Source organism: Conger conger, chromosome 13 (genome assembly GCF_963514075.1).
Source record: "Conger conger chromosome 13, fConCon1.1, whole genome shotgun sequence".
Taxonomy (NCBI): Eukaryota; Metazoa; Chordata; class Actinopteri; order Anguilliformes; family Congridae; genus Conger; species Conger conger.
The window spans coordinates 19127763-19152267 of NC_083772.1; the positions used below are offsets into that span (position 1 = coordinate 19127763).

Consider the following 24505-nt stretch of genomic DNA (forward strand, 5'->3'; position numbering starts at 1 on the left):
GTGTGTGCGTCTGTGTGCACATCCGCATGCGTGTCTGTGTGTGTCTGTGTGTGCGCATGTGTGTGCGCACCATCTAATTTCTCATTAAGCAGCGTCCTCCTAATTAATCTGTAGGGCCTGAAAGGATGTGTCTGTGGCCCATTCTGCAGGGGCATTATCCACGCTGAGTAAATCTAGCCGCTGGCTGGCCCCACTCCTGTTATTTCAGGAGCACTAAAACAGACGTGTTTCCTACTGAATAAGCCTTAAAGCTATGCACAATTGCATTATGTTGCACATTTGCAGACCCATCGCAATACCAATTTCCCCAACCCCTCTGTTCTTGGTCCAGTGTCTAACTAATGCACTGGCGTATGGGGGTATATTAACGCCGCGATGCCATTAGGCAGTTGGGTAGGGTAACGACCCTGTCCTCTCCCTCCGCAGTGATTTAGCAGCTCTGCGTTTCTAAAAGCATGTCCATCCCTTCTCAGACGGGTGTGAAAACGCATTGATTTTTATTATGGCCCGCAGTCCGTTTTTATTGTTTACTTTAACACGGCAGGAGTTCCTTCACAGGGCCGTGCGTTCAACCACATATTTAATAATAATTCTGTCTGCTGCTTAAAGCATGCGAAGTTGAAGTTTTCCATCTGTATTTGTTTGCCATTCCAGTGGAGCTGCGTTGAGCGCATCTCTAATTGCTTTACCAAACTACTAATTCTGAGTTCATTTTTATCATACTGTCATTAGCTCAATCGATTACAAAGATTGAAAGCTAGCACAGGGTGTCAACCGCACATTTTCTGCACAATTATACCAAGCTGCGGGAGGAAATGCTTGTAATAAAGATTAAAAATTGAAGCCGAACAGCCTGTAAAATGTTCACCACTGGGTTCTATCAGGGTGTATGACATTGTGAAGTGCGCTCGTAAAAATGACTTTTAGCACCTTGTTGTTGTTGTTCATGCTTTTGGGTGGGGACGTCTAAACCAGTAAAAATGCTTCTTCAAGGTTTCTTTCACACCTCTCCCTGTTTGCTCTCGTCTGTCGTTATGAGGAAACCCCCATCCCCCACTGGCTCATGGGACATTTCACTAAAATAAAACTGGACTACGGTGTGTCTGACAGGCATAAGACACGAAAAGGAAGCATCCCTGGTGTAAAATCCGGCTATGTCAGCTTGACCAGTTTGAAAATCATAAGCTGGTCTAGCTGGGTATGAGCTGGTCAAACAGCATGGCTAAGCTGGTCAACCAGCTACCAGCTGTTTCAAAACCTAGCTTAAGTTGTTTCTTTCAGCGGGGATGCTTTCTGCGAATGCCTGTCCTGCCATTTTCACAGACATTCACACTGTACGTGTCACCGACACCACTCTCACTTACAGCGTAGACCTTTCCTGTTAGCATGGCTAGTGTTGCAGGAGTGGAGGCTCTGTCTCCATCAATCCTCAGTCTGCACATCGACCCACAGCTTGCATATCGATCCAGTGCCCTCTTCTTTCAAATAAATTGCCCAGGTAATCTAAATATTGGGTTATGGTCAGAGTTATGGGAGTTGGATTCATGATTAATATTACACTCACTGTCTACAGCTGAGGTCTCATGTAGCTCCATGTAGCCTAGAATACAAATGCTTTAAAAACAATCTTTATTGGAAAATACCTCTGGAAAACATATAACTCATACATCAGCATGCATAATAATAATAATAGCTCTATTTGTATAGCACCTTTCACGCAGACTGCTGCTCAAAGTGCTTGACAGGAAAAAATAAAAAATAAAAGGCAAAAACAGTGCGTTATATATTGTTTTGCTGCAGGTGAATTTAAGTGTGATTACTAGACTTACTGTATATGTCTTAGAAGCATATGTCTTAGAAGCATCCCAAAGATACCCACATATTACACTGCCTATCTTTCTCTACAACCTTTTTTTTTATTTCACTTGGCTTCTTCTCCCTATTTGAAATTTTACATTTAGATTGTATGCCCTTGCCAAATGCTCTTATCCAGATTCTTTACTTTTGCATAATGCATTTATACAGATAGATGTTGGGCTATACTGACACAGTTCAAGTTAAGTGCCCCGCTCAAAGGTAGAATGGCAACGACAAGGAATCAAACGAATAGCCTTGGAGTTGGAAACCCACACTCTGTATAAAATATTGAGCTTGTTTCTCTGCCGTTGACAACTTTCAATTCAAATCCATTCCAGCAAACGTTAAACTTATAGTAGCTATAACTATAAGTCACCCATAGTTCTTTTTTTAACGTGGTGTAAGGCATCAAATAACGTTTTGAAATGCGCTGTCTTATGACTAGCCAGCAGGAGTCACACCATCACAGGCGGCTTCAGCAGGCGGTGAAAGTGGGAGAGAGAAGCGAAGCCGAGGCGGAAGTGCCGCAAAAGCGAGAAGGAAAAGTTTTAAAGGGCTGGTTACGATGGTAACCTTTTTTTCTCGTACGGAGCTGCAAACTTCAGCGTTGACAAAAGGGTGAAGACGAATTGAGCTAGGAGTTTTAAAGACGGTTCTTGTGGTCCAGCGGAGGTCAAGTGGATTGGCTTGTTTAGAGGACTCGCTGGTTGTCTATTGTAGTAAAGTTTCCTATTAACAATGGGGCTGCCGACTCTGGAGTTCAGTGACTCGTTCCTGGACAGCCCTGATTTCAGGGAACGTGTGCAGTGTCATGAAGTTGAGTTGGATCGGACGAACAAATTCATCAAAGAGCTAATTAAAGATGGAAATACACTTATCATGGCGCTGAAAAGTAAGTATTATTTAAGATACAGTGATTGCCTTTTCGACGTATTTGAGGAAAAATAAAATGAATGGGCAATCTGTGACATACCTTCTTACTAAACAGTAATGACATATGATCAGATTAAACATCTTTTGGGTCGTTGCTTAGCAGGCTTTGCCGGAATAGTTTGCATAGATATGAGATCAGTTATAATGGAACAATATCCGTTATAACTCTCACTGTTTAGGCGAGGAGGAACCCACAATTAAACTATTTTTGTATTTAGAGGGTCACTGTCTTATGATCCATGAATTATTGAAAACGATTTGTAATTTGTGTCGGGTCTATTTATTTTTTACATAAAACCCAATTAAAGTAGGTACGGCTCATTTCCTTCATAATCATGGTCTTTAATAATAATAATGTAGATGCAGCAGAAACGTTGCTGTGTATTGTAAGATTTTTTTTCTTTTCCCTTTAATCATGGACAATAGCAACGGCCATACAGTAGAGCATTCTGACCAGTCCCTGGGCACGTGAAAGAAAAGGACCTTTCTCAGGTCACCGAATCTCCGTTGAAGCAGGAAAGCGAAAATATAAATGTTGGGAATAGATTAAGATAAAAGAATCCTCTCTATTGGGGTGCGGAAAGTGATTCTGTGAATTTGGTGTGTGTGTGTGTGTGTGTGTGTGTGTGTGTGTGTGAGAGAGAGAGTGAGAGTGAGTGTGAGAGAGAGAGAGAGAGAGAGAGAGAGAGAGAGAGAGAGAGAGTGACTGAGTGTGTGTGGGGGGAGTGAGAGAAAGGAGACTTTTGGAGAGGTTTGCGTGAGAGAGGGAGAATAAGAGTGTGAGTCAGAGAGTGAGTGTGTGTGTGTGAGAGAGTGTGGTGTGTGATAGAGAGAAAGAGAGAGTGTGTGTGCGTGCGTGTGTGTGAGACAGAATGAGAATGGGAGTGAGTGTGTGTGTGTGTGAGAGAGAGAGAGAGAGAGAGAGAGAATTTGTGTATGGGGGTTAGGTGGGCTGGGGTCGGGTTTGAGGTTCCATTGTCCCCCCACAGATTACAGCACACCATCAGGAAAGTACAGATTACAGCACACCATCAGGAAAGTACAGATCACAGCGCACCATCAGGAAGGTAGCAGTCATATTTGGGCTCTCTGGAATCTACACTACCAGTTTTTTATTTTTTGTCTTGTTTGTTTTTTTTGGATGAAATCATTGCGAAAAGGTCAAAGTTTATGTGGCTAATTTCTGTCCTGGTTCTCTTTCCTCTAGAGAGGAGCCCCGCACTTCCTGTTATGGTACTAGCAGTTAAAGGCTTTTAAAGAGGGCTAATTTTATGCCAGTGTTATGCTGTTCGCCGGGAGCATGCCCGCATTTGTTTACCAGAGCCCTTTGCATCATGGGAAGCTAATTGGATGGCCTCCGATTGCCATCAGAATTCCTCAGAACCTCAGTGTGTTTTTAAGCATAGCCGTACCCCCTGTTCCTCCAGTTTAATGGCCTGCAGGATAATAAGATTTTTATAAATGGGAAACGGTGCTTGTGTGGAGTGTGTTGTAGGCACTGGGGTTGTTGTGTCATCCTCAGGTTATTCTCCTCTCTACCTTGAGAGGGATGGTGTGGGGAAACCAGTAAATGGAGCAATTTAATACTTTTCTGGCATAGTTTTTGTCATTTTGTTCCCCTTTCCTGCGGGTCACATCAATCTATCTGTTGCCAACACAGCTTACTCGTTTCTACAGAAAGTGTTTGAATATGGCAGAGATTAACCCAGGACTTCTGCAGTAAACACGCCATAAACAGGCGTGTTTAACCAGGCCCTGCGGTATACTTGCTCTGATATCGTTTTGGCTGGAGTGCGTTAATCCTGAATGTAATCCCTCACTGAAACTTGCGATTTACTAGCGCTCATAATCCAGTTTTTTGGGGGTGCGAGTAACGCGCTGTCCGCGCCTTCGCAGAAATGTGCAGGAGGGGAATGATTCAGAGCGGTTTCTCCTTCCGGTCGGCGCGGATCGAGAGAGCGCAGCCCTCGTAATGAGCGGCTGTAGACATAGCCCGTCCAGCGTAATGTGGAGATGTTACCCGTGATTAAATCCCCTGATGAAAGCTGAGGACAAAATGGAGCCGAGATTGGGCTGAGAATGAGCAGGCAGTAAAAATGATGAACTCAGACCCGTGCCCCGCAATAATACTTTATAATTCATATCCAAACGGGCGTGCGAGGCTGTTAGTGGGAAGGTGGCTGGAGCGTTTTAGAGGTACTGTACTGTACGTTGGGCTCGTAGCAGCTGCCACCTGCCTGTGGAGACTACAGTCCATCTTTGTCAGCTCCACTGACCTCCCTGCTTTTATGAGATCAGTGTGCAGATTCAGCTGCTCAACTGTTTACGTGCTTTGTATTAGACTTTTATTTATTTATTAGTGCACCATTTGCTCATGTATCCTCATGAATACACTGCATGCCTGGGTCAAATACGTCATTGTTTTGGACTGAAATAGGCCTACTTTTCCATGCTTTACTGATTCTCTCTGGTGTACTGGAACCTATAAAATACTCTCAAAAAATGCAAACCCCGTCTTGTAGTCCTCTTGCACCAGGCACGATCAACCGATCACAAAAAAGTATTTGAATCCAAAACAATTATATATTTGACCCAGGTCTGATACACAGTGGTTAATACATGATCACTCCATCTAAGTCACCGGACACTCAGCAGACCAAAGTGAGCTCACTAAAATAATAAAGGGTAAAAATTGTCCTCCGCTGCCTGGTTTCTGTTAAATATTTAATGCAGGTTTTAGTCATCGACATAGAATATTTGATTTTGCCAGTGTTGCCAAGATTTTTTAAATCTATGCTTGAACGTTCATTCTATTGTTTGTCTTTTTGCAGTTTCACAGAAACGGCGCACTTGAATTTACATTTTAGACATTTTGCAGATGCCGTCACGCAGAGAGACTCGGATTACATTATTTTTATCTTCAGTCTTTTTATGAGGTTGTTTATTTACTGAAGCGGTTCAGCTTAATCACTCTGCCTAAGGATACAATGGCAGAGCCTCACCTGAGAATCAAACCTGGAAACTTAGGTTTCTGGCTCCGTTCCCTTTGGTTCCCTATGGTACGGCTAAGTAGGCTAAGGCTAAGTAGGCCAACTAGGGGGCAGCCTATAGCCTAGTGGCTAAATTCCTTGACTGGGATCCAGAAGGTTGGTAGTTCAAACCCGTGTGTAACCACAAAAAGCTGTACAGCTGTGAGTCATGCCCTTCACCCCACATTGCTCCAGGGCTGATTAGCCCTGCTTTGTCAAGGTGCTTTGGATAAAAGTGTCAGCTGAATAACCGTAATGAAATTACAGGTTCAGATTACAGGTGGAAGTGGCCCTAATCCATGTATTTTGCCTACATGTGCTGGGGGAACACAAAAATCTGATCTTTTTCATGTCAGATTTAGGCCACAGTGTGGTCCTAGATTTAGTATGTATACAAGCTGTATACAATTTGTATGCAACTTACGTTCTCAATAGTAGGCAACTAAGGCACCGTTATTTCCGTTTGTTTCCACAACGGGCTGCCTCACAAATATTTGTGTTGCTGTTCTTTAAAGGCAGAGGTCTATTCAGACTTTTGTCTGATATTGGACGCTTACAAAAAGGAATGTGAACAGTCAATGCAATAAGATGGATTGGATATTGTGCATTATGTAGCATGTATTGGGACATTATGAATGTGGCATAATGATTGGACAAATTGTGGATCTAATTGTATTCACCAAATACATTATTATCTAACCACCTTATTCTCTGTTCCGTTGGTAAGGAAGGCGTGTTGTTTACCAGTTCACATTAACATTGACTCTGATAATACACTCACCTCCTTAGCATGCTCACATTAGCCACATTGAGAGACCTTTCTCTATACGGGAGTCTGTTAGCTCATTTAAGCCCTGCAATAGAGCTGTCAGCTTCCTTGTTATGGCTGTTGTTTGTCATGTTTTTTTTCCCTCTTTCATTTGACAACAGACACATTAGTGGGAGCTGCAAATAAGATGTTTGTTGCCACCATTCAAACCTTTGAATAGATATTCATATTACTGTCAGTTAGAACAATGCAGTCGTGCCACTGTTTAGACAGGGCGGTGTAATTTACAGGAACGTGGGTATATTGTGCTTGTCAAGGTCTAACACGGTGTGTTCGCCTCTCATTTGTATCTCTTGTCTGAGTGCGTTAGCGTGGGTGGGAGCCCGGGCCTCCTGTTGAGCAAGTTCATTTTTATTAATATCTTTATTATTCCTGATACAGACACAATCTTCTTTTTTATATTCATTTCACTGTGTCTCCAGCCTGGATCTTGCAAGGGCATGGGCGGGGGTCGATTCAATCTCAGATCAGTCAATTCAGAAACTCAGTTGAAATTTGATTCAAGAATTTAAAAAGTAAATGGTCCTGATGTTCTGTGAGGAATGTTTTCAGTGAATGAATTGAACTTTACTGGTTTGAAATGGAATTGACCCCAGGTCTCTCGCAGAATCAAATTAACACCGGTATAAAGATAATAGCAGTGGTGGAGGTCTGACCTAATCTGGCGATCTCTGTGGAATACAAATCTGAATATGCTCCTTAGAAATGGGCAATGAACCCTTTGAAGAGCAGGTTTTATTTAGAATATTTTTTCAGTGTTCTAGAACTCAAACTCCACTGACTTCAGTCACCAGTAGAGGCTGTGACATCTGCATTAGAACGTTCAGTTAAGAACTCTAGTCATTATAATCAAAGGTTCATGTTTGCCCACTGTAGTGAATCAATCTAGAGTCTGTGGTTTGGATCTACTATAAGAACCATATACTCTACTATGCCAAAACTGACTACAAGGGACAGTTAGTAAAAATAAATAAATAAAGATACATTGAAAATAATATTTTTTCTGTAAAATATTTTTGTCATCGAAGACACTTGTATTATGTCAAAAAAGTTTATTTTCTGTGAGGTCTCAGGAGTATATTGGTATTGTTCCTGGTATTTGTAATGAAACTCAGACCAAGCATTGAGCACAGACCAGGCCAAACAGCGTGTGTTAATTTGTGGAAGAGCTCCACGTCACCAAAAAGCTCTGAGGCAATACCTCAGATTCTCGGATTGTCAAACTCACAAAAAGCAACCCCTAGAATTATAACGAGCTGTTAACTGTTTTTAAATCTCACTTTAAATGTCTATTGTGGGATAAATGACCCTCTTATTGTTGCGTCACGTCAGAAATGTCTGTGTTACGTGCCCAGACTTTTAATCAACTACAGCTTTAATGTAATGTATGTGTAGTATACATATGTGATTTCTTCAGATAGCGTGCTTATTGGAATTATTTAAACTATTGAATGACAGGTGAATAATATGGGTCCTAGTTGCTTCAAGTGTGGATGGCTGAAAACCGAAACCAAACCATTTGGAAAGCTAAAGCACATTCTAAGCAAAACAAAAGAAAATGGTGACCAGCTAAACCTGTGTTGCAAAAATAAGTTTAGGGGGAAAATTATGGAAGAATTTCAGCACATCTGTTTTCAACTAACTTAACTGATGAAGTGATTGGCATCCTGCATACATGGGACACGATGTCTATGCTTCACCCTCAGAAAAACATAAACTGTACTCCAAGCCATGGGATTAATAATTAATTTGTACATTTTCCTTGCTTGTCAAATTCACTTATTAGTGATGTCGTCTTCAAGTCAATAGGAGTTTTTATTCCTGTCAAATTGTCAAATTATTCCTGATTCCCATCACCTCCGACTGCTTGATAACACATTTACCTCCTGTACAAATATGCTTCGATGGCGATAACTTGAAAAGTAGTAGATAACTGCCAAAATGGCTGATTTTAAGCAGAGTTGCCTCACACACATACGGTTTACAGTAGATGTACCCATATTTTCTGGACATTTGAAATTTAAGAATATAAACACAATGTGTGGTCTACTAGAACTTTGTAGCTCTAAGAGAGGGCAAAAGCTTGTCAGGTTCACAGTATGTTTGGAATGCTTGTGTGTGTGTGTGTGTGTGTGTGTGTGTTTTAAATCTAACTAGCTTTGCTACAGACAAAGTATTTGCAATAAACTAGCATTTCTCTACTGACCCAATTTAAATGAAATTGAATCAGTAGAGATATCCAGTGTATAATTGGATCCGAGATGGGTTGGCATCCAGTGCTTGTGTAAATAGTAAGTTAACCCTTTGAGACCTAGGGTCATTTTGACATTTTTGCACTATTCTCAGTTTTCTTTACAGATTAAACAGGTTTATCTAACGGATAACCCCTCATGCAACCCCTCGTTTTTCACAAGACCTGTCCCTAGTACAAAATGTCAGTCGTAGGCCTGGATATGATATGGTTTTGCTGAGGCCTATTGACCTCAGCTGTGTGGAAATAAACATCCTCAGCAAACCAGCTGAAATGTCACAAAATGTAGGCATATTTTTCAAACACAACCATGCTTTTGAGAGTCGCAAGTCTCCCCTGCGTAACAAAAAAAAAGAAAACACTCCGACAATTTTACAGAAATAAGTTATTCGACAGAGATGAACTTTTTGATGTAAAATTACCATAGTGTAAAACCCGACTAAGACCAGCTGGGTATATACTCACTGTGGTGAAAAGTCACTGGTGTAGGAATGGAACGTTCTGGAAACGTCTGCGCTGTGTGGGACGAGTGCCTAAGAGAATTCTGAAAGGGTCTCTTATACGAAAGAAGGTTCCAGCACAATACAGTGAAATGAGGTGACATGGGAACTAGGGGTGCTACAGGTGCAACAGCGCCCCCATCCTGAACAGGAGCCAGTGCTTTGGGGTGCTGGAGAACAGAGAACGTAATGATTGCGGTTATATTTGTGGTTCATTGTTTGTGTTAATGGCATGCAGCTGACACATGCAATGGCTTGGTCTTGCACTGGTATTTTGTCCACTAATAGAGGAAATTAACATTTGTGTAGAATCCCCATTTTGTTTAGATGCTTGCAATGAACCTGCCTTTGACGTTGCCAGATTATTTATTTTTATAATTGCCTGTGGTATAGTTTCACTGAAAAGCATGTTGTAGTTTATGTTAGGGATATTTTCTGATTACATTTAAGTACTGTTTGGTAAAACTTTGCCTGGTCTGTGTTAGCTAAGTTCTGTAAGTTTAAAAATGCCTACTCTGGAAATAGATTTTAAATAAAAAACGAAAAAGTAAAATAAATATTCTCCATGCCTGGTGGGTCATAGCTGGGGAGAAGATTCTCTATACCGCTCCTTTGAATTTGGAGCAGTTTCTCAATAACATACAAGTTGAAGAAAAAAGAGAGGTGATTTGAGTTTTTATCACAAAAAAATGCCATCAGTGGTAACCTGGACTTCCATGAGCAAACTGTGCTAAAATAAGTTGGAAACAACCGATGCTCGGAGATGCTCTTCAAACTTTTGTCTACAGAAGTGCTACAGAAGTTTCCGGACAGCATAATGAGGATATTCTGCTCTTTGTTCAACACACACCGCTTTTACATATCATGGCCTCTTAGACCAAAAGTTTTTTCTGAGAATAATATGGTGTAAAGTTTGGTCTTAACAAGAGTGCCTGTGGAGAAGCGGAATATAGAAAACCTGTGCTTTAGGCCTCAGTGTAGCTTATTGCAAAAGGGCTTGTCTTTAGTGGTGCTGCTTTAACTGAGAAACAGCAGTGTGTGTGTGTGTGTGTGTGTGTGTGTGTGTGTGTGTGTCTGCTGCGGACCTCTAATGTCCGAGGCAAGGATGCGGAGTCCTTGTATTTTGGAGAGATACGAACAAACACGCTGCATCTTATCGCCGCGGTTACGGCGAAGATGAAAACACGTGTTCCCGCCAGCGGTGGGGCTGTGGGGTGATATACACACTCAGCGCAATCCTTCGGTTTAAAGTCAATTTCAGCGTTTTTTAAAGTATTATTTCAGTTTATAAAACCAGCCGGCTGTCCTTCACCGTACAGTAAAACTGTCAGGGCCAGAGAAAAACATACACTAAAACCGTAGAAACATTTCTTGTTTAGAAATTGAACTATCCTGTCTTCTCCATCCCAGTATACAAGCACAACAGGGACAGCGTGTGCTCTTTTACAGCTAAACATAAAAACATAAAGCTAAAGTCGAGAGTTAATTTTGCACTGAACTTTTGTTTTTTTGCTGTTTATGCCTTGTAAAAGGACTTTCAGACATTGTGTGGTAAATATTTTGGAACAGCGCTGAAGGCATGTAGGCCTCTGTTGTGAAATAGTCCGCTGTTGATGTGAACTAATGTTAGCTATTAGCCCTGTTATCTCAGCAGAGCTCTTCCGGGCTTCTGTACATCTGTTTACGCAGGTAATCTGGAAGGTAAAATTACACCGGGGTGGAATGTGATGAAATGCGGTGTTCCACTTGCTCATGTTACGTTTTGTTAGCAAAATGAGGGGGCTGAAATGGAAATTAGCATGGGATAAATTCAGACATTTGGAATTATGTTTTCATGCAGAGAGTGGTCACTGTGGGGAATAGCTTACCAGCTCAACTTGTGAATGCAAATATTGAATCAGACAATCATGTGGCAGCAACTGAATGCATAAAAGCATGCAGACATGTGCCAAACAGGGTGGTTTGAATCTTGATCTCAGAAACTGCTGATATCCTGTGATTTTCATCCACAACTGTCTGTAGAGTTTGCAGAGAATGGTGCGAGAAACAAAAGACATCCAGTGAGCAGCAGTTCTGTGGGCAGAAACGCATTGTTAATAAGGGAGCTCAGAGGAGAAGGGCCAGCCTGGTCAAAGCTGACAGGAAGGTAACAGTAACACAAATAACCACACATGACAACAGTGACAACAGAAGAGCATCTCTAAGTGGATAGACTACAGCAGCAGAAGGTCAATAACTCTAAAAAGTAAGTAATAAATACCTAATAAAGTGCTCAGTGAGTGTATACTATCTTGTCTTTAGGTACATATAAACTAAGCGTTAGGTACACTGTAGTAAATGGTTGGCATGTGCCAACGTGTTAGTGGTAGGAAAGGCAAACATCGCTCGGTTGAATGGCCTGTTCGCCTCATTATATGATGTTATATTATTGAATGTTCCTTGAAGTTGGTGTGGCTACAGCCCTGTGAGATTCTGAAAGTGATGGGGCCCTTCCAAAACAGCCAAGCAGAGACCTGCCCTGTCCCGTACCGGCTGTGTCATCTCGGTGTGAGTTCAGGACAGCCTCAGGGTAGCTGTAGCACGTAATTGATACCTATGATCCTTAATTCATACCTGTGATTCACACTACGTAAGAGGCCCGGCCCATGACTCACCCGGCCCCAATTATACAGCAGCACAGATAGACAAGCAGGGCTGAACACGGTCAGAACAGCATCGGCGTGGAGGATCAGAGATCGTCTGACCCAACCGTGGTGTTTTACAAAGCGTCTCAGAGCAGATATGTGTTGATTAGCGAAAGGAGGAGTGCCGTGGCATCAAAACTTTAAAAAAGTTTTATTTTCCTCTTCATCTCAAAGCTGCAGGGCGTCTATATTTCATCTTGTGTTTATTGTTACGAGCTCACACTTCAACAGTAGTATTTTTATTTTTTCATTTATTTATTTTTTTACTTGTTTTGTGGGATTACTGATGCTGTGTGGATTCGTAGATCCATGAACAGATGATATCATTTCTGATTGATGTAGAGATGTAGAGACCCATATTCCGTCACATTAGCACAATGCTAACACACACATACATACATACACACACATACACACACGCATAAATACACGCATATATACACACACACACACACACACACACACACACACACACAAAGGGCTTTTGTTAGTTTGGTTCTCAAACTCAGTCCTGGGGGACCACTGTGTCTGCTTGTTTTTGTTCCAGCTAATCTCTTGCTCAATTAAGCTTGTTGAACACAAGTTCATTCATATTGGTTTTCCTCATATTGGTAACACAATGCAGGTTTGGCTTGTCATCATTTGCTTTGTTTTTGGATTCTTCATTGTCTACCAGATGTTTAGTGTGAGAGGTCGCGTGTCCACACTTTCATTAATAAGGAGCGTATGGCTTCACTTCAAACAATACATTTGATCAGTTTTAGTTTTTACCTCTATCTAATCATTATATAGCCCAATGTGGATATGTGACTATTATTAACCAAGGCACGCAGAGCTATTTCTGACATCATTTGGCTTAAGAGGGTTAATTATGCCTCAAAACATGAAAAGCTGTTCTGTTTACTGCTGCAAATCATCACAAAACTATTCAACTTTCAGGATAATACCATCTTTTGAATGATTATGACATGTGTATGGTGAAATAAGTATAATTATGTATTATTATCTTTGAAGTCGATTGTCTGATCTTGGAAGTTATTACAGGACTCTGAACTCAGTGCATAGTCATCCTATCATCATGCAAACCTTTACTCCATATCCAGGAGAGTGTTTTTAGCCAATTAATCAATTTCATTGATAGATTCTGTAATTTCAGAATTTCTCTTCATGAAAAATCCAACATTTCTAGAAAAATGGTGGTAAAACAATGGTTCAAAACAATCTTCAAACATGTCTTATTTAGAATCTGAAAGAATTGTAACAATATCTTACTTGGTTAATATTGTAGACTGCTGCAAATATCTTTCCGCCATCTTGAATAAAGTCTGCAAATGAGCCAATTTACTTATTTTGTCAGAATGTATCTTTTACATCATACCTCATGATAATTTAACTATGTACCTCTAAAATGATCTGGAAGACCAAAGATGCATTTTCCGTTGAACAATAAAGAAAAAAGAACACCTCATTAAAATTCTGGGATTGTTATTATGGTTGGCAGAAAAACCAATGTACACAGGGGTCTCCCAGGGCCAAGTTGAAGAACTACTGCTTTAGAAGACATAGCTTAAAATGTCTTCTATTTCCAAGAAAACAAATTATGCTATTATTCATAGACATTCCTTTTTTCCAAACGTAACCTTGAGGTGCTTTGCGGTTTCTCTGTGATGTTGTTGGCTGACATCTCAGGATTTTCTGAGAGAGAAGATGGCTGAGTAGTGATCTGAGTAGTGAAATGGCCGCTGCACTGCAGTGTGTTTGGGTGAAAGGGCTCTCCTGAGGGGTCAGGCAGCTCAGTCCCTGTCAGACTGCCTTTTAAAGACGTGTCAGAGCACTCTTAAGGAAGAATGCGCGGTGTCCACTCAGCTGTGTGTGGCTTTATGCACGAAAAGCGTTGTTCCACCATGCCCATTTCTGTGCATTCCGAACGAGGATACAGAGAGCTTCGCATCAGTCCATTTCCTCATAGGCATTACACAATGTACTGTCTCCATTTTATATTTTCAGAAAACAATACACATACAGTGGGCTCCAGAATTATTGCCACCCCTGACTGGCAATGCACAAATACAAAATACAAAATAATAAACATTATGTTAAACTGTCCAATATCTTTTGATGCGCGGTAATGGGGAGGGGGGTGCTTCTAAACGGGTCATCTGAAATAGATCAGAATTATCATTGTTATTGCATCCTTTCAAACTCAAAGAACCAAAATAACAGAAAATGTGTCACTGTACAATGAATTACGATGCTCACTGTAGGTTGGCTACATCCAAGCAAATTATTTTTGCAAAACAGTCCTTTAATCCTTTTTATCCAAATCCATTTGCTCTTGATGTAAAAATCTACACATTTCTGGTGCAACGGCTGTTGCATAAGATTTCTATCAGAGGATAATCTTGGGTTCACACAACTCATCAGGATCTGCTATTGATCCTGATGTTGTGTTTAATCTCTGTAAAACACTGGCATGTAACGCACGTCATCGATCACAAACTGCTTTGGGAATTTTACCAATGGCAGATTGCCTGCGAACCCAGGTACATAGAGCCACCATGTACTTCAAAACCTGTGTGTGTGTGTGTGTGTGTGTGTGTGTGTATGACCAGAAAAGGCCCACATTTGTAAATCACAAAGAGCAGTGATGTAGATTTCTATTTTGATAAGTCCCTGAGTTACTTAACAACGTCATCTGATAATTATGCAAAAACATAGGTCGTGTCATGTAGGAAACTGGGAAATAGCAGTTAAATATGTAAATTGCCATAGAATATGCGTACTTATACCAACATTTCAATGGTTCTATCAGCATAGAAGACACATCGAAAGCTGAAAAGGCAAAACATGAAAAATATGCGTGTGCGTTTGAATAAAAACAATGCTGAGCCTGATCAGTTTTTTTTTTTCTTCTCTTAGATTTGTCACTCTGCCGGTAAATGTACATAAATGTCAAACGTTTCTCCAGCAGTTATTTAAAAGAGACATTTGAAGACCAATAATGAAGCAGAAATAAGTGTACAGAGTATTCCTTAAAGGCATCTCGCTGAAACATTGCTTTAGAAATGGATGGAAACGGCTATGCCCCCTCATCTGTTTATTCCATCTGTCCATTCCTCTTCTCCTCAGATTGTTATCGCTGTTTCTCTGCCCCGTCGTTAAGGAGCATTAGCAGCGCATTCACTTAGCAGCAGCGCTTATCAAAACCGACCTACCAAAGTGAAAAACATCCGCATTTCAGCAGTATACTCTCTCAACAGTGACAGTGGAGGTACATTTTTTGTTCTTCAAGAATCAAATTTCCCAAATGTAACCTGAAAGTACAGTATGTACACTGGGTACAAATTAGCTTGTTTTCCAAGCAAATAAAGATACAAATGAATTATATATTGCTGGCTAGGGGGAGAATTATATGCCCTTAAAGGGCACTGCCCAAGTGACAAGCATTTGTACCTTTTTAGGCACTTTTTGTACCTTTATTTCTGTATGTGGCCAGGAAGGACCATGTATAATCAATAAGTAATGTTGGCAGAACAACCAATGATGAGTATGTTATTATTTTAAACCTTAAAATGTGCATATGGTGGAAGTTCCTGTCATACAAAAAACTGGGTGAATCAAATTTATACAAAGCAATGTTCGGTGAATCCATTTGAGTACCTTAAATACAGGACGACTGAAGAATAGCTGTTTATGATGCTACTAATGCAGTGTGGCTTTTCTCTGGGTGGAAATATTGATTTCAATTGATTTTCAATGAAATATTACCTTCTCCGCATTTACCATATTTCATTTTGTACTGGTTGTGTTTATATATGATTTCTTATTTATGGTCCAATAAGAGCCTATGAATGGGAGAGATCTTGTGGCTGAGTTCAAATAAGTGTTAAACTAATCGGTAGCTACAAACCATATCATCTACTGCGGGGCTTGACTAGCATTGGAGGGAAAAGACAGGAATATGAAATATGATATTCCTATCATGTGTGCTCGATGCAGTCCAGCTTCTGGTGATTAACTGGACACCCCCAATCTATGTTGATGGCATGTCATTTTTAATATATGTTTAATATATGCTGTGGAACGTTTTGGATTTTAATTAATAATTGAAGATCATATAGACTACCACATAAAAACAGAGACAGTAGTGATTCATATCTCATGCAGAAGTCAAAAGGTTTTGTTGTTCTTCAGCAAAAAAAAATAATTGTTAAGAAATAGTTATTGTAGTTTGCTTGCCAAGTCTATGACGCATATTAGGTAGGATCTGCTTTTGGCATTAAATTTGGAGTCCTGTTGAAAATACTCCAGATTGTATTTTGTTATTTTTTATAACTGCAGTAAATTAAATCCTTAATAAAGGGGAAAATATCACTGAAGGACATGACCTAGCAGGCAGTACTTGTCGCATTTAAAAAGAAACTGATTTCATATTTAAAATACCTTTTGATCAAGGAAATGTTACACATTTTCTCACCACATCTTCTGTACAGTTGTATTATATCCATATTAATTGAGCAGTTGTATGCCAATGGCATGTGCATTTTGATAGTTATTTCTGGAATCGGTACAAGAATGCTGAAAGTTACTGCATTTACCATGGGAAACGGTTATGCAAGAGGACCCAGAAATGCTGGCCTTGTCGTTACGGTGATGAATGACAGGGTGCGGGTTTTTTAGCCGCTGAGACATTAAAAGGGGTAGAAACTGGTCCAAGGTCAGTTACAGAACAAGAGTAAATGAGTACAGTCCAGTCCCCTAAACCAGGCCAGGTGCATTCTGCAGCTGCCCAAGATGAAAAATAATATCTCCACAAACAAGTGACCCCTTTTTACCTCAAAGAGTGACAAATCTGTGTCCCACATGTGTTTGGGTGGTGACTTTAGCTTTTTGGCTGTGTTAATTATTTGTGAAAAGACAGCACATGTTTAAAGAGGGGTTGCAGTGTGGCCGTGAGTAGATTAACCTCTTTCTTCAATCTGGAGATGGACTCTCAGACATAAAGTGACAGTGAAGGTACATTTTTGTTCTCCAAGGATCACATTTCCCAAATGTACCCTGAAAGTACAGTAACGTTCTCTTTGGGTACAAATGAGTATGTTTTCCTAGCAAAAAAAAGTATAGATTAATTATATATTGCCGGTACGGTTTAATGTATCTATTGGGTACCGCCCCTGCAACAAGCTTTTGTACCTTTTTAGACACTTTTTAGCCTTTTACTGTATTTCTGAGAGTGTGGTGGGTAGGCCAAAACCACACTATCCTAGAATATCAGGAAGTGGTTTTATTTACACAGCGAGTTGCCAAAGCATGGACGAGTCAGCCAGGCTATTGAGTGGAGGCAGAGACTTTGGGTAGTGGATTCATTCCCCATGTTTGTATTATTAATGTGGCCTGTCCTAGTGGATGGCAGCGGTGTAATCTGTAAGTTTCACGTCACCGCCTGTAACCTGGTCCTCAGACTTGTTTATAAACTTCTGTATCAGCTGCTATTTTGAGCTCCATCCACAATGTCATACCATTTTGAGAATCATTCATTTCACTAAAAATATACTTATCTGTGTCTAGGAATTGCTCATCAGTGCTTGTCATTTTATTCACACAAAGCATACTACATTTTGCCTAAAAATACGTTTTAAAAATATGACTGGGTGCACCTGCATTGTTCAATGCCTTGGTGCTCTTGAGTATTTTACTACAAGGACAAAGTCACTTGTGTCACAACTCTCATGTCCTGAATGTTCTTACTGTGTGTGTACTATAGTCAAGAGTTCACTTCCCCTGTCCTGAATCTTCTTACTGTGTGTGTACTATAGTCAAAAGAGTTCACTTCCCCTGTCCTGAATCTTTTTACTGTGTGTGTACTATAGTCAAGAGTTCACTTCTCCTGTCCTGAATGTTCTTACTGTGTGTACTATAGTCAAAAGAGTTCACTTCTCCTGTCCTGAATGTTCTTACTGTGTGTGTACTATAGTCAAAAGAGTTCACTTCTCCTGTCCTGAATGTTCTTACTGTGTGTGTACTATAGTCAAAAGAGTTCACTTCTCCTGTCCTGAATGCTCTTACTGTGTGTGTACTATAGTCAAAAGAGTTCACTTCTCCTGTCCTGAATGTTCTTACTGTGTGTGTACTATAGTCAAGAGTTCACTTCTCCTGTCCTGAATGTTCTTACTCTCTGTATAGTCAAAAGAGTTACTTCTTATCCGACCTAATGTCTTAATTTATCTCCAGGCCATTTTAATGTGTGTGGTTTTTTTGATGAGTTAAAGTAAATATTTCAGTTCTATGAGCATGAAAAAAGTTTCAAAACATGATAACGATCTATCTCGCAGAAGGATGGGATAAGAATAATTAAATAATGAATATCCATTTTTTTAAATGGATCATAATTTTTTAGATGGAGGCATTTATTTAAAGTGGAAAGGACTTTTAGTTTTATCAAGCACATCATCTTTTTTCTCTCTCTTTAGCCACTACTGCCTTGTGTCGGATATAACAAAGAGGAATCTAAATGTATCATTTTGAGTTATTCCTAAATGATGTTTTCCATTAACGAAAGTGCTCTTGTCCATGTCTTTAAAAGGATTATGGGAATTTGAGCAGCGATATGAAAGTGTGCTGTATCCTACGGCGCAGGACCAGTGACTAGGTACTTAAATCGATGCCTCTGAATATTTAACCAAATGGAAACAGGTGTTTTACCACTGGAAGCCTTGCTTAATTTGTTTGGTTTATATTTCTGTGCACTATTCAAAAACAGCCCAACCAGGCAGCACTGCTGTTTTATTTACATCACGGGCTGCATAATTCAGCAAGTACTGAATGCCGACACATTCATTAGTAGCTTTCAGCATTTTATGTTTCGGCTATCACAAATGTTTCATAAATATCTGAAACGCAGTCTTACATGCCTCTGGCCACTGTTTTTAATGGTTCATGGGCAGCGCAGCTTTCTTGTGTTGGTTTGTTTTTTATATATCAGAACCACATTTCTCAAAGACAGGTATCGACTGTTGCCCCCATCCATTTTGGGTTTTTCTGAATTTTTTACTTTCTTTAAATCAAGTGGCATAGTCTATGATCTCTGGCAATTTTCCAGACAGATATGGGCAGCATGCCAAATACATGATTTTTAATTGGGGCTATGGATCTCATGCAGGTTGTGTTTATGCAGCCAACTATGCATCAACCGTTGAGTGCTGTCATAGATACATTTATTTGGAATACATTTTATACTTATTTGCAAAGTACATTTTGTTTTTTTCCTTATACCTGCTTCCAGATTGGCCATGGAATGTCTTCATTTTTTATATGTATCTTTTAAATGGAGGCCTTGTTGTTTGGGGCTACCCCTCTCTCTGTAGTGCCCTCGGTAACTATCTGGTCTCTGGACCTTATTGATATCATACTAATTTGTTATTTAGCTGACGCTTTTATGCAAAGGGATTCACAGCTGATTAGACTAAACAGGGGATAATCCCCCCTGGAGCGATGTGGGGTTAAGGGCCTTGCTCAAGGGCCCAACTGCTGTGCGCATCATATTGTGGCTACATTGGGGCTTTAACCAACAACCTTGTGGGTCCCAGTTATGTACCTTAGCCACTACAGGCTGCCCAGCCCAAGCATGGGCGGGGCTAATGTGCTGTCAGTCACTGACTCATTTGATGCAGTGAGTGCATTGTCATGAAGGGCCTTTAGATCAAACAGAAATGCAAGCAGACACAGTCCAGCTATTTAAATACTGCTGTATATAGTATAACTTAAACCATTATGTAAATTATAGCACTCAAAAAATTCCAGCAGAATTTGACTTGTGTGGTGAAGAGTGCTCACAGTTTGGCCTGGACTTATCAGGGCTTATTGTGGACTGTATAACGAGAGAACACACTGTTTCTCTGCCTTCTGTTTTATTTTAGCCCCTTGGCCCCTGCTCCCCCGCCCAGACCTACAGCCTCTTCTGGAAAAGACCATTGCTGTGATGTGTTCTGGCTTGTAGTGTGAGGAATGTTAATTAGCAACAATGGTATGCCCACCCCCAGCTAGCTAGATACGTTTAGCCATTTATACACAGTAAAATTCTCAGTGTTAGTTAAACTCTCAGATGGTTTATACGAGTCCAGATGGGCAAAAAATAAATTGTTTTCTTTTTCTATTTGTTATAATTGTGTTCAGAAACCCAATACAATCTTTTAACATCAACAAAATGTATATTAGGGAATAGGTTGCGGTTACTTTCTCTTTTAATGAAAACATTGACACAAGAGGTGTGTTGTGTGTCCGTACACATTCACTAAACTCACTCATGTCTGGAAGTACGGCAAACACTGCAGCCAGGAACTTCCTTCCCAGGTACCCGAGAATGAAAATGCAGAATCACAATGAAACAAGCCTTTTTAAATGAGAAGTTCCTTGTAGATGCCCTTCTGCAGGGACATGAACACGGAGCTGGGACTACAGAGCGTGCCACTGGGGTAAACACTCTCTGTAGTCCTCTCGGTCCCCATCCATCCCTGGGGCACACAGTTCACTTACATTTTGTTTTTTAGGAGCACATTTTAATTATACTTTTGTACTGTATTCTCCCCCAAACATTGTTGTTTTAGGGCCACCAAAACCATATGCCTGGCTGGAGGGAAACTCTGACATTACGAAGTCAGAAGGACTTTAAAGTTTGTTTGTTTTCTGGTGAATGTATACTATGTGTGGTCTCTGTTGTTCTGTTTACCTGCTGTGATTGTGCTCCTGGCTCATGGATGCAGCTCAGAGAGAGTTTGGGATTGTTGGCAGCCCACTGTGTTTCATAAGGTTAAAGCATTCATCCACATACTGTAAGTACATTAACTTCTGCTGAAGTGAATTCCACATTATCATTATCAGCCAAAGTAGTAGAACAGTGAATGGCTTGTTGTGAAATGCTGGTCTTTTATTCTGTAATATATTTAGAACTTTTTGATGTGCTGAACTAATTTAAAAAGCAATTCCAATTGTTAATAGGGATGTGGTTCTTACCAAAATAAGTGAAAATGAAAAGTGAGATATTTAAGAAATAACAAATTATATTAAGCATTACCTAACTGCTGGCAATAATTAACCCCCCTTAATTATTAACAATTCCAAATGTAGCAGTCTGTTTTACTCTGATTTCGGTCATTTAATCATGTTCACAAAATGGCCATGTCATGTGTGTGGGTGCATGTTTGTGTGTGTGTGTGTGTGTATGTGTGTGTGTGTGTGTGTGCTTGCGTGCCTGTGTGCTTGCATGTGTGTGCATGCTTATCAACGTTTTTGTAAACATCTTTGTGTACTTCCTGGGAAACCATAAACTGGCTGGTGGTTTTATTTTTAGGTGCTTTATTTGGCTCTTGTAACTGCCTCATCCATAGATAATGGTTTAAAATACATGAATACGATAGCACTTTCTGAAGAAGTGTATTAAGTCTCTCCAGTGACAAAACAACACTATTGTCATTCTCTGGTGTAAAGCCCAGCGTATTTGAATATGTACTTCTAAGCACATAAAGGGAATAGACACCTTCTTATCGCTAGCTCCAAACTCGGGAAATAAAAAGTAAAATCCTCATTCTCAGCTCTTTCTAAATTAATTCTTAAATCACCTCCCCGTGTTTTAAGGATCTTGATCCCATAATCTTCAAAATAAGTAAGACATTTTGATTCAGTTGAGCGCTCAAGTACCATGGCAACAAACTCCTAGGAAACCATTTTAGCCCACACATGAAAGCACAGAATTAAATGTGAGACCCGCGTGTACAATTATTCTCGCTGTTCCTCGGCAGTATGTCTAACCAAACAGGAGCCGCCGCGTGTTGGCTTAACCTCGGTGAGGTTAACCTGACAACTGTAGGGCTGCCCCTGTGGCTCCCTCATATTATATGGGGTCTCTGTCTCTCTGTGCGCCTTGTGTATTGTTTTATCTAATCCTGGCCTCCACACGTCAGTCACCTACCTGGAGCTGTTCTGGAGCAGGAGCGACGCCAAGCTTAATTACTAAGTGTGTGGGATGATTTTGTGCTAGAAGGCTCACGTGTTTGCTTTGCCATACCACTAAACAATGTGACAACAGCACTACAGAGCAAATTAATAAAGGCACAAAAGCAGCGGTGTACCCGATTCAAATGTGATAAAGTAGTCACAACATTTGTATTTGCTCACTCGCTGTCTTTAGCTCTGCTGTTCATCTGTCGCTTCATGTTTGTTCTTTTTTTTTTTTAGACTGCAACACGCCACTGTTAATAGACACTATTTCAGCATGTAGCAGACACTGATATCCAGAGCAGCTTACACAGATTAGACACAAAGCATTTATACTGCTAGATTTTTACTTAAGCTATTTGACTTAAGTGCCTTTCCCAGGGGTACAATTGCAGTGCCACAGCTGGAAATTAAACACAGAAGTTGAATTACAATCTCAATCCCCTAAACATTATAATACTACACTGCCACCCAACGTAAGAAGCCAAGTCAAAACAAAGCCATGAACACCCCCTTCATTTCCTGGAGATGAGCCCTCAGGAATGTCTTGTGACTTCAACTCAGTGACTCCTTGGTCTGATTGGAGCATGAGTCACAGCCAATGAGACACAAAGTCCAGGAGCCTTGGTCCTACAGAGCGGCTAATCACACAATGGGCCATATTGTATGCTGTACTCATATCTTCCTCTTCTGTCAGTTCCTTATGCCACTCACATGCGGTCTGTGTGGAAAGATCTGCTGCATTCACGTCCCTATCAACGAACAGTAATGAAATACGGCAACAGAGGCCTCAAAACGATGCTAGTTAGGGAAACAGAAGACCTCCCAAAACCCTATTTGGCACAATGCATTTGTACATTTAAGGCATTTGGCAGATGCTCCTATCTACTGCAATTTGCACAAATGACATTCTTTACACAATCCGTTTATACAGCTAGATAATGAATAAAGCAGTTCAGATGAAGTACCTTCAAATGGGTACAACAGCAGTACCTAACCTTAAAATCAAACTTATACTTTCACAAGTGCTGACACTGTCCAAAGTGCAGTAGCACCATCAGTTTGTGTCATTCTGTGTGGATTTGTTCATTTCTGTCAGCTGGTGTTCTTACACAGTACAGAACCCTCAAAGTGGCCGATCCCTTGAAGATGTAACGTGCTGCAGAATGCATGTAACAGAAAAGAAAAATGTTTCCACCCAGCAAAAACCAACAAGCTTTTTTTTCTCAAGTAGAAAATCTTTGTTTGTTTTAACTTACTGTTTGCTTGACAAGTGAAATGTTCATATTACATTGTCACATTTTTAAATGAGTCAAACTGTCTTACCATACTGGCCATATTTTTGTCTTGTTTAGCAAAAAAGTACTACTATTTTAAGTGTTATTAGAAGACTAAAATACTTCAGATAGATTTTTTTGCAGTGTGCCTCTTCTTCATTTGACAGGAAGTAAAAATGGTCTAACGTGTGAATCTGTTCTCTCTGCAGATCTCTCTGTGGCTGTGCAGAAGTTCTCCCAGTCGCTGCAGGAGTTCCAGTTCGAGTGCATTGGAGATGCGGAGACAGACGACGAGATCAATATCGGTGAGAGCCGCGCTTCCGGAACGTTCCTCATGACTCCCACCCCCACCCCGACCCCAACCCCAACCCCCGGGTCATCGGCAAAATTGCAACCTTTGCTTGGTATTTCAGTGAGAGGTATCGAGGGACCCCGGGGCCTGCTGCCCGTCATAGGGCCAGGGGCCTGTGCCACCTCGGTAAATATGGATTGTGTCGGGGCCTTCAGACAAAAGGCTGTCCTGATTGATTGCCTGTACGGTTCACAGACCCGTCGGGTCCGTTGCCAGGCGTAGGCCAGCCGTGCATCTTCCTCTGCGAAACGCACTTCTCTTGTCAAGGCGCAGATACCCACGGCATTCTCATGGAGTTTGGTCATTGTTCAATCAAGGCTGGTGAACATTATGAAGCCCATTTTACATAACACAGTGGTTGAATGTAGTATTTGTCCAAGCTGTACAAAAGCAGCGAGCAGCACAGAAGCAGGATGATGTCAAAGGTCAAAGCAGCTGTGTGTTGTGGGTTTGCCGTCTGGGGTGGGGGTGTTTGTGGGTGGTAGGGGTTGGGTACTGCTTTTGTGAAACCATCTTAACCTTCTAGGGTTTGACATGGCAAATATGTGATTGGAATGTTCTTATCGGAACACTTCTAATGCTGATGTCACAATCACTGCTGACCATTGAAAGCAGTTGAATTCGAACACTGACTTAGAATGTGGGGAGAAAAACAACACATTCCAAAAAGCCTGCCCTTGAAGGGTTAAAGATGATTTACTCTGCTCTTTACTCTGATCTTTTCCCCATCTTCTGTTTAGCCGTTATCTCCCTTCTCCTTTTCTCTTCTTGTGCAACTTGCCGCACAGCCGTGTTCTAAGCCA

The 24505-nt window shown here is 40.7% G+C and overlaps 1 protein-coding gene across 2 annotated transcripts in view; it reads left to right on the forward strand.

The window, feature by feature from the left end:
• Positions 1-2386: 2386 nt before the first annotated feature.
• LOC133107762 (rho GTPase-activating protein 42-like) overlaps positions 2387-24505 on the forward strand; it is a 79466-nt gene continuing 57347 nt past the window's right edge. For both annotated transcript variants that reach the window (XM_061216921.1, XM_061216922.1), the window contains exons 1-2: positions 2387-2749; positions 23560-23655. In XM_061216921.1, coding sequence (XP_061072905.1) covers positions 2596-2749; positions 23560-23655 — 250 coding nt within the window. In that variant the 5' untranslated portion in view covers positions 2387-2595. The remainder of the gene's footprint in view (positions 2750-23559; positions 23656-24505) is intronic.